Source organism: Clytia hemisphaerica, unplaced genomic scaffold (assembly GCF_902728285.1).
Source record: "Clytia hemisphaerica strain Z4C2 unplaced genomic scaffold, Clytia hemisphaerica genome assembly, whole genome shotgun sequence".
NCBI classification, from domain to species: domain Eukaryota; kingdom Metazoa; phylum Cnidaria; class Hydrozoa; order Leptothecata; family Clytiidae; genus Clytia; species Clytia hemisphaerica.
The window spans coordinates 56,667-84,616 of record NW_027104567.1 but is presented as its reverse complement, the minus strand read 5'-3'; the positions used below and the strand labels follow the sequence as shown (position 1 = coordinate 84,616).

The following is a 27,950-nucleotide window of genomic DNA, read 5'->3' as shown; positions in this document are numbered from 1 at the left end:
TCCTAGAAATAAAACCTCTCGTATATTGTTGAAGAAAACATGTATTCTAAGAGGACCATTTTCTTTGCGTATTTTTCAAGGAAAATACCCTGTTACATACTCTGCATGAAAAGAAATTTTTCTCATGTACCTTCCCCGGTGTATTTTTTTCTATTTTACAAGAAAAATCATCCATATTATGTTTATCTCAAGGAAAATTGCTTTATAGTATCCTCTGAGGTAAACATCTAGTGCATACATATCATATATGGACCATTATTCTGATACCTTATTGGAACTAATTTTCGCGGGAATTAATTCTAGCATTTTTCTTTTTTTTGTGAGTCAAAATCGCGAAAATTTGAACCCGCACAAAATTTTTTCCAATTTTATCAAAAAATTTGAAAAATCCCTAGGAAATGAAAGACATTTGTCCAAAAAAGGGCAAAACTGCGAAAATTAAAACCTGCAAAAATTCCAGAATGAAAAAAACGCAAGAATTAAAACCCACGAAATTCAATTTTTCGGATAATTTTTTTCAACCGCGAAAATTAGTCCCAATAATGTAGCTTATTTTTCAAGGAAAGTTTTTTCATCTCCCTTCCAAGGTAAATTTATTTCTTTGTATTTTACAGGGAAAATATTTCAAAATCAATTTCTCCTTTTTCAGGATGAATTTAAATAAATAATGACCAAAATTAAAAATAATTGAAATTGAAGCACTAAAATGTTGACACTTACTTTATTCCTCCTCAACACTTTCGTTGCATTTGGAAGCTCTGGAAAAGTAGGGGACAACTGCAACACTTGCAGAGATATTGTCAAGAACTTCAAAAAGGTAATTGTGTTCAATTAGCAAGTCTTACGTGAAAATATACAATGTCATAATTACTCTTTACAGCCTTAGTTTTATCATATATTCCTAATGTTGATCTTTCCGTCTGTCATTATTGATACATATAAATCCTTATATACTTATTAATATGTGGAATTAACAATCATCATAATTTTCTTTTATTGACTTTTGTTTTTAGGGTTTAGATAAGACAGCCAAGGACCATTTTGGTGGCGGCGACACAGCATGGGAAGAATCAAGACTTGGAAGTTTTGCTAGAAGGTAACTGTCAAACTCTTTTAGAAAGGTGGACTCTCAAGTTTTTTTTTTTTTTTTTATAGATTTTGTCTTTTTGACCCTGAAAATAATTACTTCTATCATTGTCACTATAATCTGTATTGAGATTTCCCTTTCTGGTACTTTATGTAGTGAAACAAGGCTTTTGGAAATCTTGGAAGGTGCTTGCGAAGGAGCAGCTAAAGAGGTAATTTTTTGATTTTTTTTAAAAGGAAGGAAACACAAGGAGTTTTCTACTACATTTTTCTGAAAACCTAGTAAACTTTTCATGTGACTGTTTAAACTAACAGTAATTTAGGATGTTTCAAAGGCTCAAAGTTGTGATTATTGATATTGAATACCTATAATTTTACTTTAGTCGAGATGCCATGCCATAGTAGAAGAATACGAAGAGAAAATTGAAGAATATTGGTTCAACAAGTGAGTGGTGCCTTCTACTCATCTTTTAAGAAGGTTATTATTGTGTGTGTGTTGTATTAAGGGAAACATAATTACAATGGAGTCTCCGTAGCCTGGGAATCCAAGCGTTAAACTTTTTCATAGTCTAGTTTATGATATTTTTGCTGCTGGTTTAAGGCTTGGCGCAGGTAACTCGCCTGCAGGGACATTTTTCCCTGCAATGCAGGTTCGGCCTGATTGGCCAGCTTTTGGCGTATTACTTAGCAGTACTTTCGCGCGCATTTTGATAATTTCGATGCGTGCGGATAATTTATGGAAAAAGCTGACTCGGCAGAAAAAAGGAAAACAAATGAAAATGAAAACATAGATTCATTTCGAAACAAAATGGCTGTTGGCTGGAAGTCTAAATACATGTGGCTGATGTTTTGATGTGGTTTTTAGTAGTTTTGAAAGTCTTTAGAGCTTGTGAAAGAATGGTAAGTTGATTATGTGTGTTTGCCTGGGTTTCCAAAGTTCAGCAAGTCTGTCAACAAGGGTTCACACACAAACTGTTTTTAACATTCTGTGTCAGACTAATCTACCTGCACCAAGCTCTATAATTTTAGAACTTTGTGAGGTGAGGTATTTTTTGTTTTTTTTCAAAGATTATGAGCTTGGATTCCCAGGCCAGAGTCTCCGTAACTCGAACACGCACAGGGAACATAAATTTGCCAGAGCTATGAATTAAGAATTTTAAGGCATTGTTAACTAAAGTGACCATAAAACTTGTTGTTCGAGTTAAGGAGACATTCGAGTTATAGACGTTCGAGTTAAAGTGACTCCAATGTACACTGCTACTAAACCTCTTCGAAATACTAAGTGTGCAGAAAATAGGTTAGCCTATTTCAAGTGAATTCTTTTGCGTTCTTTTAGTTTTTAAAATAGAATTTCAGAAGTTTGACTTTCAAAAGGTAACACACCAGGTATTTCTTGAATGATATCACTGTTGTTCTCCTTTATCTTCTTTTTTTTTACCCTTGTGATTGGAACGGAAAGTTTCACAGGAACTGTGAAAACTTTTTTTATTTCTCTGTTTTAGACATAAAGAGTTGGACCAACTAGAGAAATATTTATGTATAGACACCATGCAAGGTATACACTAACCTTTTACATGCTAGCTTTAATCCTCTTACAAAGTTAAAGCAACCTGCTAAAATGCCATAGTATTCAATTTCCCCCATTCGGAAGCTCAGTAGGCTACGTCATATCTTCCTTCGTTTCGAGCGTAAAACTCCTACTCTTCGGGCTATGAGCACTCCTCTTGTTTTGAATATTGAAATTCTCTAGATAAATCGCATGCGCACTGAGGTTTTAATGAAACAATAGAGAGTTTCGAAACCTAAGCCAATCAGCTGTGTTTTAAACATTCTTTTATTTAAAATCTCTATTGATAAACATCTTTTGTGAATGTTGTCTATTATGTTTAAACCTATTAATAAGCAATTCCCGGTGGGGGTCACTAGTGGCCGCCTATAGCAGTGCCTATAGACCAAGAGTAAGGCCTAAAAGCCTGGATCTGTCTATTGTGTAGACTAGAAGCTCAGGAGACATTGTAAAGAAACAAAAAAAACAACAGCAAATCTAACAAAAACAAATCAATTCGAAAAAAGCACCTCCTGGATATTTTGATTCCATTATCAAAGTATTCATTCCCCAGCTGCTAAAAGTCGTTTCATTAAATTTTTTTCATTTTAGCATGCTGTCCGGAAGGCCAATACGGAAAGGAATGCAAAGGTATGTTCTCATTTTCATTTGAATATGCAAAGTCATGACACTTACCTAGTTTTAGTATTGGCTCACTTGAAAAGTTAATAAAATATAATAGTGATTTTTTCTAACTGAATAATAAGTTTTAAGTTTGTTTTTTTTCGATTTCCTTTTTGTTCAGATTGTCCTGGTGGATCGAAGTCACCTTGCAACGGTCATGGCACATGTAAGGTCGGTTTTCGAAAATCAAACTTTTTTATTTCATCGCGTGGGAATCTCTAAATGGGAAAGTTTCCTGGCTGTCCAAAGTCGAAGTGGCCTATCAATTTTTTCGTAGTTATAAACGCTACTTAAATTTTCATTTATCTGAAGGTAAAGATGATAAAAACCACTTCATTCATATCGCTCAATGCTAAAGTTTGAGTGTATAATCCGCCTATTTTAATCATTCTTTCTAAAAGCATCCGGTTTATACCACTTTAAATCAAATAGTCAGGAGTTACGACCTATAGTCTGAGACTGAGTCTGAGTATTTTGGCTTGTTTTGGACGCATATACGCGTCCCTCGTGGTCTAAGGGTTAATTATATTTTATTTTATTTTTGTTGTAGGGTTCTGGCACACGTGAGGGAAATGGAAAATGTAAATGTGACGACGCATACCAAGGTGATCTGTGTGATGAATGCAGTGAAAAATATTATAAAGACACAAATGGCTCTTGTTTAGGTAAGTTTCACTTGTAAAATATACCCTCACGAGATGCATGTAATAAGATAAGGTAATAATCGTAGAGAAACTGAAGTAATCACTATTACAACGTCTTTTTATCAGCTCTTTCGGAATAGTGTTTTGATCGTAGATACGTTGCAAACGAGATCTAATTTCTTTCATGTATCTCATGAAAAACATACTTCGGACTGCTTCGGATGAAGAGAGAAATGGACTTAGAAGATATTCCTTATGGCATTTAACAAATTTTGACATTAAAAAATTGTATTTCTATTTTCTAACTATTTCCCCCTTTTTCTTTTCCACAGCGTGTGACGAGTCGTGTGAATCTTCATGTAGCGATGGTACGAATAAAGGATGTGATTCTTGTAAAGAAGGTTACGTACAAGACGAAGAGCAAGCTTGTGTTGGTAAGAAAAATATATGAATAAAGACCTGGGAATGGGATGTGTTTGCTAGCAGGTTATCTGGTTCATTCAGAAGGATATAGGTATAGATGGATTTGATGATGATGGTTGGTTTTATTGGTTATTGGAAAGAAAACATATAGAGCGCTTTCTTTAATTTTTAACTCTTTCTTCCTTTTCCAGACAAGAATGAATGCGATGAAGACGACACATGTGTCGAAGGAAAATTTTGCGTCAATTCTAAAGGATCATATGAATGCAAAGGTGGGGCAAAAAACAATCGCTAAATATTTTATTCGATTAATCGCTTTGAAATACTGACGAGGGAGGGTGTTTTTGGGAAAGAGTAGGAAGTTGTTGGAAAATGCAACCCTTTCTAATTCAGTGTCATCACACAATGAATGAATAAACTTATTAACCAAATTTTTGAACCTCAATACTACATACTGTCAGCAAGGATAGGTGCATGAAGCGATGGATTTGAGACAAACTCTGCTTTGTTTAATCCGGAAAATCTTCAATGTTTTAGGTCAATCCACTCACAGTTAATTTATATCTCACTTATTTCTTTCAAAATGATCCATCAGTAATTTTGACTATTTTATTGATAGATTGTCACGCATCCTGTGAGGGTGGATGTACTGAAGCTAGTCGTTTCAATTGTGTACAATGCAAAAGTGGATGGAAAGCTATAGAAGGTCAACAAGGATGTGAAGGTATTATAACAAACCTTTTCCTACTAGTCTTAGAGCGTTCATGGGTGATCGTTATGAGTATAACTTCTTACTTTACAATATAATTGTGAAGAAATAAAAAATTTCTGTCCGACTCATATTCACTCATGGGATTTGGGTGGAAGAGCAGCATAAGCATTTCGTCTTTATTGGGACTCATCAGCACTGAATACTGCGTACTGCGTACTTTATATATTTACATAACTTGAAAGGCACGCAACCAATGCTCGGGGATCGGGTTTTCGAAAACAAAGGGAGGAATAGACCCCCTTCGCTCTATGGAAAATTCTTCACGAACTTTCGAAGAGGGCTTGGGTCAAATTATATCGGAGGTCCTAAAAAGTCAAATTTGCGACGCTTATTGTTCCATCCATGTTGAAAAGGGGGCTGAGAAGAATAGACCATATTCAGACGTTATTGTTTAGCATCGCTTCGGTAGTTTTTTTATAAAATTGGAACAGCTCCATTCCGATGAAAAAGTGGACCTTAGCTGTTTCGATCCGTTATGCTTTGTCATGTCTTATGTTTTGACATTTCGAACTTTCGGTGTCTACACAGTGTTTCGGAAGTGTTTCGTTTCGAATCATAATGTCTCATGTTCGCACGTGAGGATTCCGTTTGGCTCCGAAACCAAATGAAGCCATTCTACTGGTTAGAAGTGACGTAAAACTTGAATATAACCATTAGAATGTCTTCATTCCGTTTCAGAGCGAATCGGAACCATAGCGTGTGAACGTGGTCTGAACATAGTCTAAATCTCTGTCCCTCGCTTTCTTTTTACAGACGTCAACGAATGTGAAGGAGAACACGGATGCAGTGCTGGTACATACTGTAAAAATACTGATGGTAAACACGAATGTTTATCTTGTCATTCTTCGTGCTCCACTGAAGGTATTTATTTATGTAATCCAACGTTTTTAATTCTTGTTCTATTTTTCCGTGTTACTTGATCCTGTCACCATGTTATTACGTTAACAAACATTAATGCTTTTTATTTTCAACGTTTTCCATTCCTTATATTTTCGTTATTTTCGACAGTATTTGCTTATAAGATTCAAGAAAAAATGACCAAGAAAGTCGAATCATTAGAATAATCGCTGCCGACTACGAGTAATACTCGTAATCATTCGTTTAATTACTGATACGGTTTCAAAGGGCCATAGCTTTTTCTGCATTATAACTTCTTCATTGCAATTTACAGTTTATTAAGGTTTAAATTTTATAAGAATTTGAAGCAAAATAACAGGCCCTGGATGCCAGACTTGTAAAATAACTCCAAGTTTTCAGTTTCCAATCATTGGAACCCTTTCCTGATCCATCATATTCAATGTTTCCTTTTCAATAAGGGCTACTTAGACTACACAATATATTGAGGAACAATATTTGTACGGAGTAAACAACAGGTACTCTATTTATAAAAAGTAATTTTCTTTCTTTAAAAATCCCCCTATATTGTTGGAATATTGCAAATCGAGCTGACATTATATCGCGGACACCTTATCAATATATTGCTGGCACTGAGCAATATATCGTCAATATATTGCCAATATGTTGCCTGGCAATATATTGTGTAGTGTATGTAGCCCTATACTTATGAATCCAGAAAACATAATTAACAGAAATCTGTTTATGTTTATCTTATTCAGGTTGTACAGGTGAAGGTCCAGACAAATGTTTAGTCTGTAGCAATGGATGGGAGATGAACAGTGAGGAAGGTACAGGCTGTGTTGATGTTGACCAATGCAAAACGAAAGAAGTGCAATGTAAACATGGGGAAGTTTGCGTTAATAGTGAAGGCCCTGATAAATGTGAAGGTAAGATATTATTATTATTCAGTGGCAGTAATTGTTAGCACAAGGAAGTCTCTTTAACTCGAAACTATAAATCGAATGTCGGGTTTGGGCACTGACCTTTATATACCCTGGACAAAGCTTCTCAATCCCAGCCAAGCAAAATCTTTGATCGGAGTTTTTTGAAAATTGGTACCCTAATGTCGGCACTACTCGATAGCGGTGTAAATGCATCGAGAGCGCTAGGTCTACTTTTCCTCAAATTCTTTTGATCATGTAGCGGCGTTAGACGTTAATTTTTAGCATTGCAATGGCTTCTCCTTGGGTACCAATTCTAAAAAAACTCCAATCAAAGATGGCAGATATTGCTTGGTCCAGGGTTATATAAAGGTCAGTGGGTTTGGGTCATGATTGGATGATGTCAAATATGCGAAATAAAAGTCGACCAAACCCCATATATTCCTACCTAATCCCATAAATTTCTGTTCAACTCTTAGCGGCACGGTAATGCTTTAAATGTACATGGAAATTCTTTTCAACGACCTTATCGAAAATATAAGTGTAGGAGTGCTAAGAGTTGATTGGTGTATTGCGGTGTTTAGAGTTGATTAGATATGTATCTTCAATCTTTGTCTTTCATTCTTTTCATTTAGCCTGTCATGAAACGTGTAAAGAATGTGTTGGAACAGAGGCTGGTAATTGTCTCAGTTGTTATCCAGGCTTCGCACTCATAGATTCCAAATGTAAAGGTAATTGAATCTGGTTTAAAAATTTTTGGTTTGCAATGCTGATTTTAGCAAATTATTGACTGAAGCCTTTACCGTACTTCCTCAAATAAGCAACTAGGCGAATTTGATCGATTCACGGTTTGAATCACTATCAAATTTAGGGGCTCTATTCTGTGGCTTAACGCACGATGAAGAATCGACGGATCTGTGATGTTTTTCCTCCCTTACGTAAAGAAATAAAAAGCATTAGTTAGTAGTATTATTTTGGTCTATTTATTTTGTCGCTAAACTATATTACCCGTTAAAGTTGATCTTGAAGGGGTTGCTCAAAAATATTTGAAGCTAAAAGGGGGAAACGGAAGAGTGGACAATATTCTTTTTTTTTTCTCTTTTAATAATTTTACTGTAATTTTGGTATTCTTTTCCTTGAAGATATAAACGAATGTTCGAACGACCCTTGTAATGAAAAGACGGAGAACTGCAACAACACTCCTGGCTCATATTCCTGCAAATGTAAAAAAGGCTGGGTACGAACAAAACAGGGTGACTGCAAAAAGAAGAAAACAAAATCAAAGAAGAAAAATAAAAAAGGTACGAAGAAAGAAAAATCGTGGAAAGATGATCTATACGATGATATTATGTCAGGGAAAGCGTTCGAAAAGGAGGAAAATTTCCGTAAATTTATGTACGGTCATGTTGTAGTGGCTGCATTCTTGATGATCATGTATCGCTACAGGTGTTATAATTTGTTAGCACTCTCTGTGGGTTGTTATGCAGTTGTTGCTAGTTATGTTTATACTAGACATGGGAAGAATATTTTTTGATGCATTGCCTGCCATTGGAAGGATTTTAGCAATCATTAGTGTATAATATTTCACATTTCGAGGCATATAGTACTATCATGCATTTTATGATGTTCAGTATTCTCAGTAAAGCCAAGCCTCTCTCTCTAATTCGAGTCTTCAACGTATCTCCTACCATTTGCTGACACAGCATTTTTAAACAACAATCCCCCCATACCGCGTTGCGTGACCACAAATATTGAGAATTCTTTTGTTTATTTTGCATTATCAGTTTTAAAGCGAATATTTTTTATGATTCGAACAAAAGCAACACTTTAAAATTGATTAAAAAAGCTTTGGGTAATTCGAATCATTGAAATTGAAAATTGAAATTCAAGAGAGCTGACTGACTTTACAGTGAATGAATTTTGAAATTAATTTTGATCTGTAAATATTAAGTAAAGTACTTTTTAAACGTAGAATATAACTATCTATACGATATCTATACGATATCTGTCTTTGTGTGTGACGAAACCCACTGAAATTGTTATTTAGCTACTAGGAGTCTCGTATTCAGTTTAGTAGTTTTGTATACTTTATCAGATTTTAGGTTATTACAGATGTTTTAGCCTTAGCAGGCCTTAGTAATTTTATGTCGTTTTGCTGACGGAGTGTCTTCGAAAGATTTAATTCAAAAAACTTGATTGTAACATTTAATTTTCATTTATATATAATTTCAATTGACGACAGTTTTATTTTATTTTCAGAAATTTAATTTCTTTTTCATTTCATTTAATTTTCATTCATTTGGATTTTTATTTTTTCGTTTTTTTTTTCTGTTTGTAGGTAATACAGAAGATACTCCCAAACAAAACGAAAGTGAAAGTACTGTGACGTCATCTGATAAGGAAGATCCTAAGAAGACAGAGTTATAGTTCATTCTTAGAGTTTTTTTTAATATTTCAAAAAATTTCATTCATACTTAGGATTTTCAAATTTTGTTTAAAAAATATAAATTTCATAAAAAATAATTTTGTTAAAATTGAAAAGATGGTATGTTGTTTTTTAAGTTCTTTATTGTGATTCCCTAAAGTGAACTCTATCAAAATTTAGTACATCGTAAAATTTAAAAATTTTTGCATAGTCTTCAGTTTTGCGCTGAACGAAGTTCCTTCTATTCTTAAATAAGATATTTAAGTCTGAGTTCTGTCATTAATATTTTAGTTAAAAATTGTCAACTTTTTATTTTAAGCATAGCCAAAAATTACATAAAGATTAAAACTAAAAAAGAAAGAATGTATATAAATCAAGACGAAATTTAATCTTGGACTGGATGAGATGAAATTGAGCTATCATAATAGTTGTTTGGATGAACAAGACATTGTACTTTTAAATGATGGATGTTGGTTAAATGATAAAGTTATTGGCTTCATGTTCGAGTAAGCATTTATTTCAACTAAACTTATTGTAAGACTTAAGAATATCTTTTGAGAACTTTTTTTTGCGAAAACTAATTTTTTCGAGGACGCATAATTATAAAGAAAATTAATTTGTTAAATTTATTCTGGCGAGTAACGTAATCCTTTTATTTCGACGTGTAGTACTTTTTTACTTCAATTTTCGCGAATAGCATAATAAAATCAGTTTCTTTTTCAAAATGAATGTTTTGGGGAAAATTGAGTGTCAATTTCGCAAAAAACATAAAAAGTTAATTTGGTGGGAACTGATTTTGGCAAATTTTGACAAAACAGTCCCCCTAAATTCTGCGGCTGTGTACTTAGTAATTTAACAAAGAAAATCCTGAATAATTATAACTGGTGAGGCTGGGTGAAGAGGCAAACCTTAGGTTACTTAAAACCTTGTATTTGACAAAGTCCGACAGAGATCCAAATATCAACAAAATTGGCAAAAAAGAACCAACTTCAAAGTGCTATTATAAGGGGGGGATAGGTGACAAAAGAGAGGTTTATTTGGGACCAAAGATGCATTAAGGTTTGTTCCTACTTTAGTCATCACAGTACTTGTTGTTGTTTATACCAACATTTTATTTCTTTTAAAGATATTTCGAAAATGATGTTTTCAAAGAATTGGAAGAAAGAGTTTCATTCGTATCACCTGAAGTATCACAATTTATCAAATTGGTTTCAGGTACCTTACAATTGATTTTTGATATACGTTTTTACTGAACTTTATTTCAAGATCAAAATTTGTGTTTATTAATGATGATCCGATGCTGATTTTCCGAGGATTGTCCAGTTGCTTATTATTCTGAAGCTAACTAACTATTTTAAAGGAAAAATAACTTAGCGGGGTTTACTCGAAATCTGCAAAATTAAGTCCTCGCCAGTTTAAAAAAAAATCTAGCCATCCACCATATTGAATTCCCTTTGAAAAAAACTTTTTCGGTCATCCGGCCATTTAAATTCCCGCTTAAATTTTTTTCCTTTTAATCATTCCGGTTATATTTTACCTGAAAGAATAGTCCTTAGCTTATTTTTAATATTTTGAGATTTAGTTTATTTTTGATTTTATTTTCCAATTGATTCATAGATCCGCAAGAAGTATCCATATTTTTGGATCCATTAGATTTGAGAAACAAGGAATATATTTTCATGGCAGTCAATGATAATGAAGAAAATAGCTGTGGTGGTTCTCATTGGTACGTGTTGCATATGTGTTCACCGTTAATTGGTATTCATGATATGCACCATTGCAATGTCTTCCACGCACCCGACAGCTGATTGGTTGAAAGTGACGTATTGGGCTGATTTTACGTCACTTATAACCAATCAGCTATTAGGTCCGTGATGTAATGCCAAAGACATCGCAATGGTGCATATTAGCGAGTTTATGTATGTGTGTTTTTCAGCGACGGAGACGGTAAGGTTCTAATTTGACTAGATCCTGACCAGCTGAGGACGACGGTAAATCAGCACTTTTACCGTCCTCGATTTTGCGGGGCGGAATTGCGGGTTTTTCCAAATCGCTTCAGTCACTCTACCGTCCTCAAAAGTGCAAATACATAAACTCGGTATTATGAACAGTGTCGGTAACCTTCTCCTACCTACGTCATACTTTACTGATAGGAACAATGAAATGAGACGCAAGTAGATAGGAAAAATCTTTCTATTCCATTAGTTTATCCGGCAAATTCTTTTATTAGCTCTAAAGAAGTGACACAGGGCTAGACTAGTAAACTAGTCGGTTATTACTTATAATAAAACTGTCAATCAAATAATGTAAGCACTAATTAAATATTCAGCGCGCGTGAGAGAAAAGGAAAATAACCGATTAGAATCTACTTCCAACGCCTTTTTTTCTTCACCTAAAATCGTAAGGAGAGACGTACAGATTTCTGTATGTCTGACCCGTGCGGGATTTCATTTATTTTTCTTTCTGTTTATTGTGTTTTTGGAAATACTTATTTATTTATACGTTCCCAAGTTTAATGTCGAGACTCGGAAAACACGAGTTAAAAAACACGAGTTAAAAAACACGAGTTGCAAAAAACACGAGTTAAAAAACACGAGTTAAAAAACACGAGTTGCAAAAAACACGAGTTACGTTAAATGTGACGTCATCAATGGGAAATTATGACGTCACAAGTAGATAATTTAACTCGTCAATTTATGGTGCACCTTAAACTGACGAGTTAATTAACTCGTCAATTTATGGTGCACCATAATCTTACGAGTTAATTAACTCGTCAATTTATGGTACACCTTAATCTTACGAGTTAATTAACCCCGGGGGGGGGTACTACCCTTGTCGACCGACAGGGGTGCTCCGCTGAGGTTCGAAAAATGGACCCTACGTGGGACTCGAAATTTGCGAAAAAAGTGACCCTGAATGGGACTGAAATTCCAAAATGTTCTCAAATTTTCTACTTTTTCCCCAAATTTTCCAAAAATAGGCACCCTACGAGGGACTGATTTTTCTATTTTGGTGTTTTTACGACCCTGCCTGGGACTCGTGGAGGTTAAAAAAGGTACCCTGACCAGCGGAGCATCCCCGTAACCCATTTTGCCCTAGTACCCCCCGGGTAATTAACTCGTCAATTTATGGTGCACCTTAAACTGACGAGTTAAATTTTCATGAAACCAAGTTGGTCAAAAATTCTAAAATGGCGGTTAAATTATTTTTTGTGCCTATTTTTAGTTTAAAACTATTGGAATGGTAATTTTCTCTCATAATATTCTATAGTCTTTAACTGAGACAGAAGTTGACAAAAAGTATTTAGGCTGGCTCAAATGCTAAGGGGAAATGCAAAAAATAGAACTTTAACAAAGAGGTTACGATTCCTGAAAATATTCTTTTTTAGCAAAACATTTTAAAACTTTTTCGTACAATTATTTCTAAATTGTACTCGTAATGAACCTATTTTGACTACTAATAATTTTCAATTCAATAATATATTGAATGTATGCCTATTTTAATCTGAATTTCAGAATTTTTGACCAACTTGGTTTCATGAAAATTTAACTCGTCAGAGTTAATTAACTCGTAAGATTAAGGTGCACCATAAATTGACGAGTTAAGGTTTTGAAGATGAAAATTGCCCGATAAAGGTAACAATCTGAGCCTTCGATTTTCTGGAATTACATAGAAAATACTGATTGAAAAGTCCTCGCTTTACAAGAAGATCTAGCAAGTTCGAAGTGGAAAGGCATCTTTGCAAGAAACAATAACCTCTATCATTTCACAGGAGTTTGCTGGTATACTACAGATTATCATCATCTTTCATACATTACGATTCTTGCGGTTCGTTTAACAATAAAGCAGCTCTTTCATTAGCTACCAAAGTTTACAGTTCCATTCAGAAAGGTATACCTAAACTTTGTTTTTTAATATTTTCATTGTTCAAATCTATTTAAGTCTATGTAGGTAGAATTTGCCTTACCAGATGGGCACATCATTTTGTCGACATATTATAACTATTTAGAGTGTTGAATTTTGTGAATATAAAAGCTTTGGTACCACAAAGAATTCTTCATTAAGAGAGTTTTCACTTCAGAAGGCATAAAAACTAAATCGGGAGAAATTCAAGAAAAATCTCTAATCGTTTGAAAGCAAGTACACCCGTTCTTCTTGCATGTGGCTCCATCAGCTAAACAGAGACGGAAAAAAGTTTTGATAAGGTTCTGTAATTTTATGCTACCACGATAACATTTTATTCTAGACACCAGAGAAGAGTTAAATGTCATCCAAGGAAAATGTTCACGTCAAAACAATGGTAAAAAATGAGTTTTAATCCAGGGGGGGGGGTACCAAGTCAGTGTACTGGACCATAGGGTACTAACTTGATTTTTGGATTTTTTTCCAAAAAATTAGACCACCACCCTTTTTAGTACACTGTACTAACTTTTTTTCACGGTCGGGGCTTTGACACCACCCTTTTAGTACACTGTACTAACTTTTTTTCACGGTCGGGGCTTTGACACCACCCTTTTAGTACACTGTACTAACTTTCTTCCACAGCCGGAGCTTTGATACCACCCTTTTAATACACTGTACTGATGTTTTTCCACAACTAGATTTTTATTACCACCCTTTCAGTACACTGTACTGACTTCTCCATGACCGGATTTTTGATACCACCCTTTTAGTACACTGTGTTAGCTGTTTTTTCGATCAGATAAGTTTAGAAACCATCCCTTATAGTGCACTGTTCTAATTTCTTCTTGGCCAGATAAGTTTAATTGCCACCATATACAGAAGGTTTTGAAGCATTTTGCTAAGAAAAGCACCAAATTATATTAAAGGAAAGATTTGATTATTAAAATACTTGAATCCTTATATACAGTAGTACAAACACTGAAACAATGAAACAAACAAAGCAAAGTCAATCAAATACAATGAAATTAGCTGAAATTAGCACGTCAAAACACTCAAAACCAACTTTGAGTTATTTCCCTTCTTGTGACTTGATTTCTGGTTGTCTGGCAAGCTGTAGCAGTTTTTCTTTTTTGAAAAATAAAAATAAAAGACTTATTAACATTGTACACAAACTGAAATGGAAAATCAAATGTAATACTATACAAAATATATAAAAAGGTGCTTTTCCTGGGGGGGGGGACTCCAGGTAAGTGACCTACCGAACGTGCGGCCCTTAAGGGTAGGTTTTTTGAACTTTGGAAAGTGCACTGTAAGGGTTGATTTGTGAGAAAGTGGGAAAAAGTGCACTGTAAAGGTGTAAAATTTTATAAAATACCAAATTTTGAGGTAAAAATTTGAGAAATTTCAAAAGATTTTGCCCTGAAAAGGGCAAAAATTCGAAAAATTACACTGTAAGGGTCGATTTTCAGCCAAATTTTTCCTGCACTGTAAGGGACCGATTTTAGAGACCTGATTTTTGCCCGAACGTACGGTCGTTTTCACCCCCTCCCCCCAGTGATTTCACTTATATACAATTTTTTTTCAATGAACAATCCAACAAGGTTACTAAAAGACATAAAACAATAGAGCAGATTTGTTTTTATAAAACTTGAAAGCTTCGATTCGAACATTTACACATGTAGATAAGGCCTTAAAGAAAACGTAAACAAGATTGGACTTAAGGCCGGTCTCCACTTGCGCATGCTGCGACTCTGAAACAAATCCAATCAAGTAAACAGGAAACATTGGGAGAAAATCAGTGTACCAATTTGTATAGCTTAACCAGCCTTGACTTGAAGGTCTCGGACCAGCTTGGACCTAGCAAATTAGGGCAAATATACATGGAAATTCACTGGGTTTGTGTTTTTACCACTGCAATTAGTACAATGTACTAACTTCTCAGTGTGTATCAATTCAGAACACCACCCTTTTTAGTACAGTGTACTAACTTTTTCATTGTATTTTTCTCAGAGGACCACCCTTTTAGTACACTGTACTAACTTTTTCATTGTATTTTTCTCAAAGGACCACCCTTTTAGTACACTGTACTAACTCAATTTAACCTAAAAAATACACCACCCCACCAGCTATGGGCCAGTACACTGACTCGATACCCCCCCCTGTTTAATCCCCAAAAGGATCAACTGAGGTTGGGGTTGCTTATGCACGGTTACCTTCAATTTGGTTTCAAAAAACCAAGCAATAATAGGTCCTAGAAACATGAATATTGCAATTTACTTGCTCAAAGAATTGCAATTTTAATTTGTTAAAAATCTCTCTCCTAAATATGTAAAAAATGTCGGTTCTTGATTTTTGATTTGAAATCTGGTTAGTCCGGGAGCCAAATCCTATATCTCCTTAAATAAGCACTTTTGATTAACCCAAGATTCTACAGGATAAACTATACATTTTTGGAATCTTCAACTATCCTAGTTTAAGAAATGGTCGGTCCCCAACCCTAATTCCTGGTCAATTTTTCATACTGGGCCCGAGTTTAGGGGGTACTTTTTACCCTTTGTAAGGATTTGTTAAGGAAAATATCTTTCCATGTATGATATAATTTGCTATATCTCATTAATGAATTGACCAATTGCTTTGAAACTTTGCAAACAGTTTCAAGATAGATTGGTGATCATCATTTGCAAAAGATTTTTGCGAAAAATTATTTTTTGGGGTTTCCCTGGGGGAAAATAGGGAAAATTTGGGTATGTTCACTGAATTTTGACACTTTTATAAGACTGGGACCTACCAAAACAACTTTTAATGAGGCACAAACATTGTGTTATGATAAAATTTGATGCGATTCACCAGAAAAATTTCTTGTCAACTGCATTTAGTATCATTTTCGACGCTTAAGGGGGTAAAAATGCCCTTTTTTCACTGTTTATCTCGCCTAAAATATCTTCGAAAAATAGTTTTAACTTAATCTTTGCGATTATACACTAGAAAATTACAATGCTGACTTGAAACTTTCACATACAGGGTGCAGTTTGAGAAACCAGGGGGTAAAATTGCCAATTTTAGACAATTTTTATTGTTTTTATTGATTTTTGATCCCATTTGACCCATATAACAGTGTTAAGCTGTGCAAAGTTTGATTTCTAACTGCTAAACTTTAGTGACAACGCGAGGGCCAACCATGATTTGGCCCGAGGGGAAAATTTTGAAAATTTGAGCTCTAGATAGCTTGAAAATGCACTCAAAACATGCACTTATAAGACAATTTTGTAAAATTAAAAAAGAAAAACTTTGCATTTTGCAAAATAACCATTTTTGAAAAAACTATTGGAGGCATAGCCCCCCTTGCTCACCCAGTTGCTACGGCACTGCAGATAATATATTAGATACCAAATTGTCAGTTTAATTAATATAAGATGAGAAAGTGCCAACCTATGGTCTGGTAGGCTGCTTACAATTTATCACCAAACATAGAATCTAGCCCCCAGGTCCATCTGAAAAAATTTAGATGACCCCTAACAGGGTTAGTCCCCCCTAGCCACAGGCTAAAATCAGGTACCAATTGCTGCTCGACCTTTTAGCCCGCCCCCCTCAGGGGGGGGGGTTCCAGCCATGGTAAGCAATAGTAGAGGAAAGCAATTTATGTGGTTTTCATTATCCGTAATCAGGGATACAGGTGGTAAATCAGGGGTAAATAATATGTCATTTCTAGTTCGCAGTCGCCTGAGTTTGGATGTTTTTCTTGAGAAGTTTCCTCAAAAACCTAAATTTTTAGGATGGAAACCAGCTCTAACAAACTTTAAACTACCATTCTATCATTTCTTAGTCCTTTTGATGACAACTAAACAACAAAGATTTCGATGCTTTTAACTGAAGTTATGGCTGCATAGTTATTGACTTAGTGTAACTTTGTTAGCTTTTGCTCTGAAATTTCATGTATTGCTTCTCAGAACCTCCCGAAATGACCCCTACTAGCAGTGTTTTAAGTACAATTATTATCTGGAGTCTGGTACTTGATAAATAATTGCTAGAAGGTGTAGAAATAAAAGTGATATTTTGCAGGTTAGGGGGATACGGCCTGCCTGATGAATAAAGGCAAATCATCTTCGATGAAAGTAGATCTTGATATCCTCTATAAGGTCATGCTTTGAGGTGACTTCTCTTTTTTTTCCGCCATTTTACTTTCCTTTTAACAGTAGCTTAAGCCTCAAAATAAGTTCTACTTAAAAACCGGCAGTAATGGGCGCCAGTAATGACCGTTTCGAGAATTAAAAGCTGACAAAATCACGCTAAATCACTGTAACTATGCAGCCATAACTTCATCAAAAGTACTAAGAAATGATGAAATGGTAATTTAAAGTTTGTTAGAGCTGGTTTCCATCCGAAAAATTTAGGTTTTTGAGGCAATTTCTCAAGAAAAACATCCAAACTCAGGCAACTGCGAACTAGAAATTTGCATATTTACCCCCTAATTTGCCATCTGTATCCCTGATGCCAGATAATGAAAACCACATAAATTGCTTTCCTCTATTGCCTACCAAAAATATCCACGTTTCCAGCAGTTAGAAATCAAACTTTGCACAGCTTAACACTGTTTTATGGGTCCAATGGGCCCAAGAATCAATAAAAATCGATAAAAATTCACTAAAATGGGCATTTTTACCCCGTAGTTTGTCCAGTTGCACTCTGAATGTGATAGTTTCAAGTCAGAATTGTAATTTTCTAGAGTATATTACACTAAAATCAAATTAAAACTATTTTTAAAAATATTTTAGGCGAGATAAACAGTGAAAATTGCTCAAATTATGTAAAAATTCGATAAAATGGGCATTTTTACCCACTGAAGCGTCAAAATGATACTAAATACAGTTGACAAGAAATTTTTCTGGTGTATCGCATAAAATTTTATCATAACACAATGTTTGTGCCTCATTAAAAGTTTTTTGGTAGGTCCCAGTCTTATAAAGTGTCAAAATTCAGCGAAAATACCCAAATTTTCCCTATTTTTCCCCAGGTAAACCCCTAGAAATAATTTCTCGCAAAATTCTTTGCAAATGATGATCACCAATCTATCTTGAAACTGTTTGCAAAGTTTCAAAGCAATTGGTCAATTCATTAATGAGATATAGCAAATTATATCATACATGGAAAGATATTTTCCTTAACAAATCCTTACAAAGGGTAAAAAGTACCCCCTAAACTCGGGCCCAGTTTGAAAAATTGACCAGGAATTAGGGTTGGGGACCGACCATTTCTTAAACTAGGATAGTTGAGGATTCCAAAAATGTATAGTTTATCCTGTAGAATCTTGGGTTAAGCAAAATGCCATTTTTCAGGTTTGGCTCCTGGACTAGGTGGTGAGTTGAGTCAAGTCTCAACCAAATATTACATACAAATAATGCTCTGTTAGTGTTATTAGTTTTTATTGGAGTGTAGGGAGCATTGTTTATGAGGGTTTCTTGTTGACAGCGATTTTCAATATCATCGATAAATGAAGCATAACGTATAGCAGAACGTCCAATTAGAGAGTGTCAACTGTATTTGCCATGACATACACCGCACATACATTTGTTCCTAAACCATAGGCAAGATAGCCTGTACCACCCCGCAACCACAGGCCTTTTTTAAATTTTGAAAAATTTGCCGTGTGTCGGTCTGCTACGGTTAGCGGGGTTCTGTGTCTCAGTTTGTCCCAGTTTTCGGGGACGAAATCCGAGAAAACACAAGCGCAGGAGTGCTCTTTTTAGAAATGAAAGATACCATTTTGTTGACGCGTTAAAAGTAACGTCACTTTAGTTGAGCTAGATTGAATGCTAAAAATAGCTACGCTCCACCGCAGAGATATTCAGAGATTTCTGGAGAAAAATATGAGACACGTAATGTTGCCTAACCGTAACAAACTGAACTTCGTGTTATCTTTTGAAGAAGAGTTTGGTACAGACAAGGAGGTTTTTCGAATTTTTTTTTCCAGGTTACGATTGCGGGGTTTATGCAATTTCATTCGTGGAAGAATTATGTAATCTCATCAAAGAAACGGACAAAATAGAGATCGAGCAATTATTGGATATTCCAGTCAGTAGAATTCTCGAACAACGAAACCGCATGAAAGACATCATTCAATCATTGATGAAACAATGATAAAAACTTCTGTGAAAGGTATTTTTTCTTCACTCCTTTTTGTTATTACCTTCTACTGAGATTTAACTTTCAAATATAATGGGGGGTCTTATTTAGGCCCGGTGAACGGCGAATTTCGCCAGTCGAAGGCACGAAAAAAATTACATTTCGCCGTTTTAAAAGTTCGGCTCGCCGCCTCAAGTACATATTTACGCTAATCAATACACTGCACTTGCTAAGAATTCGCCGGCTTAGAATCTATAGAAATTAATTATTCATTCACCAGCCTACCAAAAACAAAGACCTGTAATATAATGGACTTTTGACCGAATTCCTTATAATTTCGATAAATAAGGGTCCGTATACACGAGGGATGAGAAAAAAATTAATTACAATAAATAAGAATCACAAATGTTGAGATCTAGAAAAATCAGATCAGAACAGATTTCATTGAAGGTAAAATCCTCATAACTCCCTATTTCACCGAAGTTTAACCCATTAAGTGCAACATACGGGATTGCTTATTCTTATCTGTCCTGTACCGGTAGGTCTAGTCTTAGGAGCGCTGCGACCCATGCCGTCCTTTTTTGACCACGCCTGAATAAAAAGGTCGAGATTTGCATGATACAATTCTAGGGGTACAGTACGGGTTTTTTTCATCACCCTGTATTCTTAGTTTGGGCATGAATTTTTTTATAGAGACTCTGAATAAACATCGAATGAAACGGTGGAGATTTATATCATCCAACCCCAATATTCAAATTCTTTCTGGAAAAGCCCGATCGAAGGTTTCAGTAAATATTTTATCATGAACTCAAGGATCAGTTAGTTAAATTTAAGGCAAAAAGGGGTACCCCAATAAGTAGCCCCAATGGGGTACCCTTCCTTTAGGGAACATCCCTAAGATGCGGGGCAAACTTAAGGCTTCACTTTTTCTTGCTTGAGAGAGGCTTCAAACTCGATGTGAAGCCATACGATTTTCGCCGTCTTTGATACACCGGATTGGTGAAATCAGTATTTGGTTTCTTTGTTTGTTTCTTTCTTTCACAGTTCACGCAGTACATTTTACAACGATAAATTTAATTTTTAATCTGGAGTTTGTGTGAAAACCACACGTGTGCTGTATTTGAATGGGAAATAAGTTGCTTCATTTCCCATTTCCTAGAGCTTCCTATTTAGTTCTAGACCTTCTACATTCAAATCTTATGATACGAATGACACGACTGGTAATTGGAGGTCACCTCATCAAGAATTTCGCAGGTTTTATCGATACGCCCATCCGTAACGTTATAGTGCGCGAAAAACTTAGGTGAATTGCCGAGTCATCAAAACAACTTTTTGCGAAAAATGAGGAATAATCCAAAAACAAAATGGTGACTGTTGGGTGGTTGCTTGCATGGGACTGTTTTTTTTTTTTTTTTTTTTCAGGCAGTTTTGACAGTTTTTAGAATCTTTTGTGTTCAATGTTAATTAGGTTGGGCTATTCCAGACAAAATTTGTATGTTGAGGAGATCTTTTTTTTTAAAGGTCACTCTCTGGATTTTTTTCTCCCATTTCCTTGGGCCACCCTGGATTTTCAACCTGATTTTACTGACCACCCTAGATTTTATCATTAAAAAAACCAGACCACCCTGGATTTTTTATTTTATAGGCCACCCTAGACGTCACACCTCCTTGACATAGGGGTACTTACTATTTCTGGAATAGCCCATTAAATCTTGGTTACATGTATATCTGAGTCTGGATACCCAGGCTTTTCGATGAACGAGCTTCAATGATAGCCATAACATTTGGGGAATTTCCCAGCAAAAATTAAAAACTGCAAATAGTTTTTTTAGTACCTTCGAGTTTTAATCTAAAACTTCACAGTTACGAACTTAGGATCTAGGATATCTGAGGACACAAAAGATTGTGTATATTCTGACTAGGCTGAGAATATAGCCTGGAAGCCTTTACCTGAACTCTCGCCTGAACTTTAAATGGGCTCTTCCAGAAAATGTTCGTACATGGGCTTGGAGAATATGGTGTCTAGGGTAGTGAAAAATGTACAAAATTTGCCTTCTCCGGGGGGTAATCTTTTCTTTTTTGGGGTAATTTTGAGTGTCTAGGGGGTCAACTGATGTTTGTCCGGGGGTCAAAAGTCATTATGTCCGGGGGTCAATTTCCAAAAAAATTTATATCTTCACCCCCATATGACACCCCTGTGTCACAGACCCGCTGGGAACCCAGCCCCACTGGAAACCCAGTCCCACTAAAAATATTCAGCCAAAATCTCGTCCCCGGTGGGAAGAATACCCTACAATTTCATCCCACTGAGGAATTTAATTTGATTTCATCCCCAAGTTTCAAAATTCAATGTAAAAAGTTGCACTCCAAAACCATCCCCACCGGATTTTTTGACTTAGGAACAATAATATTTTTATCCACATTGGGTTTTCAATAGAAAATTTCAGCCCCACTATGAGAAAGTTTCAACGGCGCTGTGAGACAGAGGTATAAATTTTTGACGTCAAATTTTTTCTGTGCTGCCACGATCCTGAAAATGCAAAAATATGGCGGAAATCAACGAAAATTCTAACACTGAAACAACAACATGTGACGATAATAAAGGTAGAACGCATATGTGCTCGTAAAGATGAAATGTATATAAATGAACGATGGAGACCATTAAAAGTTACTCTCGAGAGTGAAGGAGAAAGGATTAGAATACTTGCATCAGCCCATAAACCAGATAAAGATGATTTCAGAGTATCAGACGATTTTTCAAGGAAAGAACACGAGATAATAAAACGATGGCATCATAAAGCAAAAGAAAAAACATCATAAGAAAAAAGACAAGAGTCATATATAGAAAGTGAGAGGTAGTCCTAGGACTAAACTCTATTTAAAGAAATTTACGACAGTAACAACATGATTGGATAAAGAGTGGGATAGAGGCCCAGGTGCCTAACTGTAAAACTCTATAACAGAATTGACAAACGAATGGAATGATAAGATCTATAAATTGTAAAGATGTAAGATTGTTTCATAGAGGTCAATAGACCTGAGAAATACACCCGGGGGGGGGGGCACTGACCTTGACGACCGACGGGGACGTGCCGCTGGAGTTTCAAAAGTCGATCCTGTCAGAAATGAAATTTGATGAAAAATAGACCCTGTCAGAAGAAAAATTCGATGAAAAACCTACCCTGTCAGATTCTACTGTGAAAAACCTACCCTGTCAGATTCTATGTTAAAAACCTACTCTTTATACACGTTTTTCGCGTTTTTCGTAAAGTATAACGTGATATCAACATTTCAAGGCTAAAAAACTACAGCATTGCATAAACATTAAACCTCAATACCTGGAAAACCGACCAAAAGAATCGACGACGAGAGTTATGAAATTACAAAGTAAACATATCTTTAATATTATTCAAAATCATCTCTACTTCCACAAAATGTGTTTCAAAGCTAGAAAGGTCATACAATATTATAGATGTACAAGAACAAATAGAACGCTAAAGTTTCAAAAAACTTAATAATGAACGTAGATAAATTTCAGATATCCGTTTCCAGGATTACCGTAGGATCACATAAGATTCCAATTCCCGCTCTAGCAATACTGGTGCTTTTCCGGGATCATTCCGCTAGTTTTCCCGGGAATACCGGCAGAAAAAAGTGAATTAATCCAAGCTGGCAAATCATAAAACGCAAAAAGGAGTAATGTTTTGATTATTTTTATAATCGGCCAACTTGTTTCATTGTTTTCAACTAGTCGGAACTAACTATCATCTGTTTTCAAGTGGCAAGTGGAATGTTATAGCAGGAATCGGAATCTTATGTGATCCTACGGTAAGGTTCTCAAAATCAGAACTGATGAAGTCTAGGTTTGAAAGGACTATTTTGCAAGTATAAGCTTTAAAACGACGCTTTTACAAAGAGGACGAGAGGATGTCAATGAGACTAATACAGAAGGGTCGAGAGTATTGTTCTGTTCTACAGCTGTTCTAAGCCTACAGCGGAATGTCTCAACGATATGGGAAGAAACAAAACATAGCAGTTGAAATAAAAAATCTGAATCAAAATCTGGAAACAATGTTGTTAGTACCACTATTCAGCTGAACATTTATTCTAAATAGTTCAATAGAGGTATCTTTGAAATTAGCCTCGATCCCTTTAAGAGGGCGCAATGGTGGGCGTGTGGTGCGAGACAACAGCAGCAAAGCGCCTGTGTTGGCCCTACGATAAGTATTTGCAAAAAGCTGTTTGCCCCTCGCAGGGGTCTGCTCCCCGCCGCGTCAAAACGATTTGCAAAAGAACTCTACATGCAAAAACGGCAAAAACAGACCCTGTCAGACACCGATCATGAAATTGCGCCCCTGTCAGATCAGGATTTTGCAATTTTAGATACCCTGTCAGTAATTCTGCAACACTGAAAAAGGTACCCTGACCAGCGTCACGTCCCCGTACCTATTTTTGCCTAAGTGCCCCCCCCCCCGGGGAAATACACTTCTATAAATAAATAAATATTATGATGTCATAAATATGTTAAAAACTCGTTTAAAATCGTTCCATACCACAAATTCTCGTGTTCAAAACCCGCCGGTCAGGGCTAATGTTCAAGTTTGGTAAAGAGAATATCAAATAACGTCATAAAAGATCTCGGGTACTGAAAGCATACCTCTTTATCGATGACCATTCTCATCTAAAATTCGTGATATCCATGATGCAATTTTGTATACGGAGTATCCAAAAAAAAACCGGGTGTTTGCCACTAATTCTGAATTTAAATAATAAAACTACAATGAAACTAGTGGCAAACGTAGTGGCTATTTTGGGTACTCCAGTATGAAACATTGTGTCATGAATTAAGTACCAAAATTCACTTACACACAACTTTAATCACCAAGATTTTGATATACCAAGTTCTTAATAACAACATCAGCCTTCTCTGATAATAAAGTCGAACAATATAATTCCATATTGATGTATTCTTTAGCATCAGGATGCGCATGCTCAAACGTTTGAGCATCGTTGATATGAACAGTGAATCTATGTGCATTTAAATGTCTTTCATTCCTCAAAGACAATTTTGTGAAAACGCCTATCGGTAAGGTTCCAACGTTAGCGAGATTTTGGTTGACTTTTCCGTTTGTTGCTAGTCGCATCCACATTGTTTGCGAATCCTTGTAAAACCAAATACCTGAGTAGAGAGTAAAACTGGTTACCCAGCTGACACACAACGTTGTTTCGACGTTCATCTAACGTTATATGGGCGTTGTGAATATTAGAAAAACGGTGAAACAACGTTGTCTGCCAGTTGGGTAGTTAAGTAATATTCATCTGGTGGCTGTAGACGAAGCCAGGAGTGAGGGAGTCTTTTCTTTTTGCGCTAGACCTGAGAAATCAAATGCTGAGGTAGAGCCTTACACATCCCAGTAACTTATCGCCCAGATCAGATTCCCCAATCTAAGCTACTCTTTCGCTGAGTTTGCGTTGACCAAGGATCAAACACCCACAACCCTTGGATTGTTAGGCGAATGCTCTATCGACTGAGCTACCCGAGCACCCGGTCAAGTTAAGAAGGGAATAGATTTTTCGAACTGGTAGAAAACGTTTCTGGAATCTTCAGTGTTCGTAAAATCAGTTTTTTTCGTTATTCAGGGTCTTGCGTGATTTCCTGGTCTTATTCACAGCTACTGTATGGAATTTTTTGAAAAAACATTGTTAAATGTTAAGCGAGACTTCTCAGGTGAAATTTGTTTTCACTCAGGTGAAGATGGCAAATAAAAATAAGGTAACGATGAAGTACCTACAAACCGAAATAAACTGCTTATAAAACCCCCAAGGGGAGCAGAGGAAAATACATTTTTGAGGGGCTGTTTCATTCTTTTTTGTCGTCGACTTCTCAGGTAAAATTTGTTTTTACCCAGGTGAAGATGATAAATAAAAATCAGTTAACGATGAAGTTCCTACAATCCGGGGCATAAATATAGAAACATATGCTTGTAAAGCCCCATGGGGAGTAGAGGAAAATACATTTTTGAGGGGCTGTTTCATTCTTTTTCTCAGGTAAAATTTGTTTTCACTCAGGTAAAGATGGTAATTAAAAATCAATTAACGAACGATGAAGTACCTGGATTATTCATACTATCGCCATCTTTTTGTGATATACGAATGATGTTATTGGAGATGCTTTCTGTCGATATTAGCTTAATATCCATGTCAATACGCCAACTTTTCGTTTGTTTTGGAATGGTTCCTATAAGTCGACCTCTTACAGGAATAAGGTCTGGAAAAAATAAATTAAAATATAGATAGATCGTAAAATTAACCTTCTTTCTAACTTAACTTGACTGATATTCTCGGGTACCTAATAGCCGGGGGGTTGGAATAAGCGGGGAGAGTTGTCCTAAGTGGAAACCTTTTTAAAGGAGGCTAATACAGCAGAATTAGGACAAAAGAGGCAACACATGCGTACTTTGTTAATTCAAATATCAAACGAAGCTACAAAATTGGCTGCCCCCTATTTTCCTTCACCAGGAACTCTGAATCTAACTAACACGTTTTTTTATAAGGAAATCCAAATTTTTGAAGCCTTCTGATGTTCTTAAATTTTTCAGATTTAACCCTAAAAATGTTCTTAACATGTTCTTATTTTCGCGATTAGTGGGTATTTTTGTGCGTTTGTCTAAGAAATCGGGTGTTTTAGAGTCCCAAAAGCCTTAAAATGTTCTTAACTTATTCTTCACATTTTGGCCATGGAAGCATTATGTTCCTATATAGTTTGTTCTTATAAAAAAACGTTTATTTACCTTCGATGAAAGTCAAAGTGAGTAATTGTGGAGGTTGCTGGACCTCAATGTTCTTTTCAGTCTTCCCCAGTCGCACCTGAAAGAGCGTGATTTTCTTTAGTTTTTTGAGTTATCTGACCCACTCACTAACCCAAAGAGACATTTTGTGCTCTCCTCTTCCAACCCTCTCGCAAACATTGAAGGATTTTTTGAGCGAGTTGGGATAAAAATAACGGGACTGATGGGGATTGATATTCCCATATTTTATAGGCTTTTTTAAGTACTTTGGCTTTGAAAATATTCTCAAATTATAAAAAATCATATATCCATCCCAAGATAATAACGCAGGAAGAAATTTTTGGTCTCCATTTTCTCAAAAATTATTGCTCTTGATGATATGATAAAAATCTGTACCTTTGTTAAAATTGCTGTCCCATCTACCAAAGTTTGATTCGGACCAGATTCAAATTCATCACTAATCAACTGGCACTGTTTTTCTTCTTCCATATAATTGGTAAATTGACACAATGGGTGCAATTGACAATGGTGAGAACAAATGAATATCGAATCTGCTTTTGTTGTCTTTAGTATCGAATTTTGATTAATCTTGATTTCCCTGTTTCTCTCAACTTCAAAATAATTTGCTGATGATAAATGACTTTGAAGCAAGCTCCATAACATTGCCATTATGGTGAGTATATCCATTTCAGCTCAGTATTTTGTATTTAATATGTATCATCTTTTATCATACCATCTATACATAACAAAATAGCGAGCTTATGTTTTTATTCTTTTGAAGACGGTGGATTGACTTGGCTAAAATCTGGAAACCCGCAAAATCGAGGACGGTGAAATTGTTGATTTACAGTCGACCGACCTCAGTCCAGCTAACCATCTCCGTCTCAAAAAAACACACATACATATATAAACTCGGTAATACTTAGGCTCAGAATGATAACAATGTCTCAATTGGGAAATTATGGATTATATTACCTTTATCAAGGGACACGTCACCAGGGTTCAAACTCATAAACTCATAAACTCGTTCTAAACTTTCTCATGTCCGGCTAAACATTAATACCGAATTTCAAGGATGTTACAACTGCTTTCTATCTAGTATACCAACAAAAAAAGATTTTTCTGCTATGAGCTACGGCCTAGCAATAACTCCTTAACAAGTTTAAGCCAAATCTCTGTTGTAATAAGGCGATAGGAAGTGTTTAGACGGGAATGTTAGCAATCTGACGATAACATTCGATCGAAAAAGACAATAATGTCAGCCCTGGGTCTAGGGTGATGCCAACCGATATAACACCCCTGTATCACAGTCCCGGTGGGCCTGCAACCCACTGAAAAATGTGGTTCAAACTTTTACCAATAGTAAACATATGTATAGGTTCAAATTTACCGAGAAACATAACTTTAAACTTGCCAGGATTAGCAACAAGCCCATTGATCTTAAACCAGTGTAGAATATCTTGAATTTCGATATTGAGTTTCAAAATAGCTTCAGCAAGAGTTTTTACGATGCAAAAACAGGTTGTTGTTATCGTCAAAGTTACGAAGCTCCGCCTCAATCACGGGTAGAGAGTAAAAGGTCGTTAAAAATATGTTAAACAGAATTGGGCCTAAAATAGAACCCTGAGGAACACCCATACTAATAGATAAAAAACTACTTACAAAAACTATTTCCAATTTTGACTCTATATATTGGTGATTCTTCAAATAATCATAAATAAATAATATACTAATAAGCAGATATTCAATAGGTAAAAGTTGGTTATTGAGATTTATTAACC

General features: G+C 35.6%; 3 protein-coding genes across 4 annotated transcripts in view; 2 read left to right on the top strand and 1 right to left on the bottom strand.

Moving 5' to 3' along the window:
• Window positions 1-637: 637 nt before the first annotated feature.
• On the top strand, window positions 638-9,474 carry LOC136823402 (cysteine-rich with EGF-like domain protein 2). 2 transcript variants are annotated; one of them, XM_067079587.1, is made up of 16 exons: window positions 640-817; window positions 1,014-1,096; window positions 1,244-1,298; window positions 1,470-1,531; window positions 2,589-2,641; window positions 3,245-3,283; window positions 3,438-3,487; window positions 3,867-3,981; window positions 4,293-4,394; window positions 4,575-4,655; window positions 5,003-5,107; window positions 5,909-6,016; window positions 6,772-6,939; window positions 7,569-7,664; window positions 8,076-8,234; window positions 9,272-9,474. In XM_067079587.1, exons 1-16 carry the CDS (start codon window positions 707-709, stop codon window positions 9,358-9,360), a joined length of 1,476 nt encoding a protein of 491 aa, XP_066935688.1. In that variant the 5' UTR covers window positions 640-706; the 3' UTR covers window positions 9,361-9,474. The 2 variants fall into 2 exon arrangements, with proteins under 2 accessions (XP_066935687.1, XP_066935688.1); XM_067079586.1 differs by lacking the exon at window positions 9,272-9,474 and having other exon boundaries at window positions 638-817; window positions 8,076-8,542.
• A 199-nt stretch (window positions 9,475-9,673) lies between these two features.
• LOC136823404 (sentrin-specific protease 8-like) overlaps window positions 9,674-27,950 on the top strand; it is a 35,707-nt gene continuing 17,430 nt past the window's right edge. The window contains exons 1-6 of the mRNA XM_067079589.1: window positions 9,674-9,864; window positions 10,485-10,573; window positions 10,976-11,084; window positions 13,131-13,249; window positions 13,605-13,658; window positions 19,230-19,414. Coding sequence (XP_066935690.1) covers window positions 9,764-9,864; window positions 10,485-10,573; window positions 10,976-11,084; window positions 13,131-13,249; window positions 13,605-13,658; window positions 19,230-19,396 — 639 coding nt within the window. The 5' untranslated portion in view covers window positions 9,674-9,763 and the 3' untranslated portion in view covers window positions 19,397-19,414. The remainder of the gene's footprint in view (window positions 9,865-10,484; window positions 10,574-10,975; window positions 11,085-13,130; window positions 13,250-13,604; window positions 13,659-19,229; window positions 19,415-27,950) is intronic.
• LOC136823403 (uncharacterized) lies at window positions 22,754-26,901 on the bottom strand. Its single transcript, XM_067079588.1, has 4 exons — window positions 26,566-26,901; window positions 26,173-26,248; window positions 25,494-25,649; window positions 22,754-24,560 (listed from the first exon to the last, which is right to left on the bottom strand). The coding sequence occupies exons 1-4, from the start codon at window positions 26,854-26,856 to the stop codon at window positions 24,256-24,258; spliced, it is 828 nt and encodes a 275-aa protein (XP_066935689.1). The 5' UTR covers window positions 26,857-26,901; the 3' UTR covers window positions 22,754-24,255.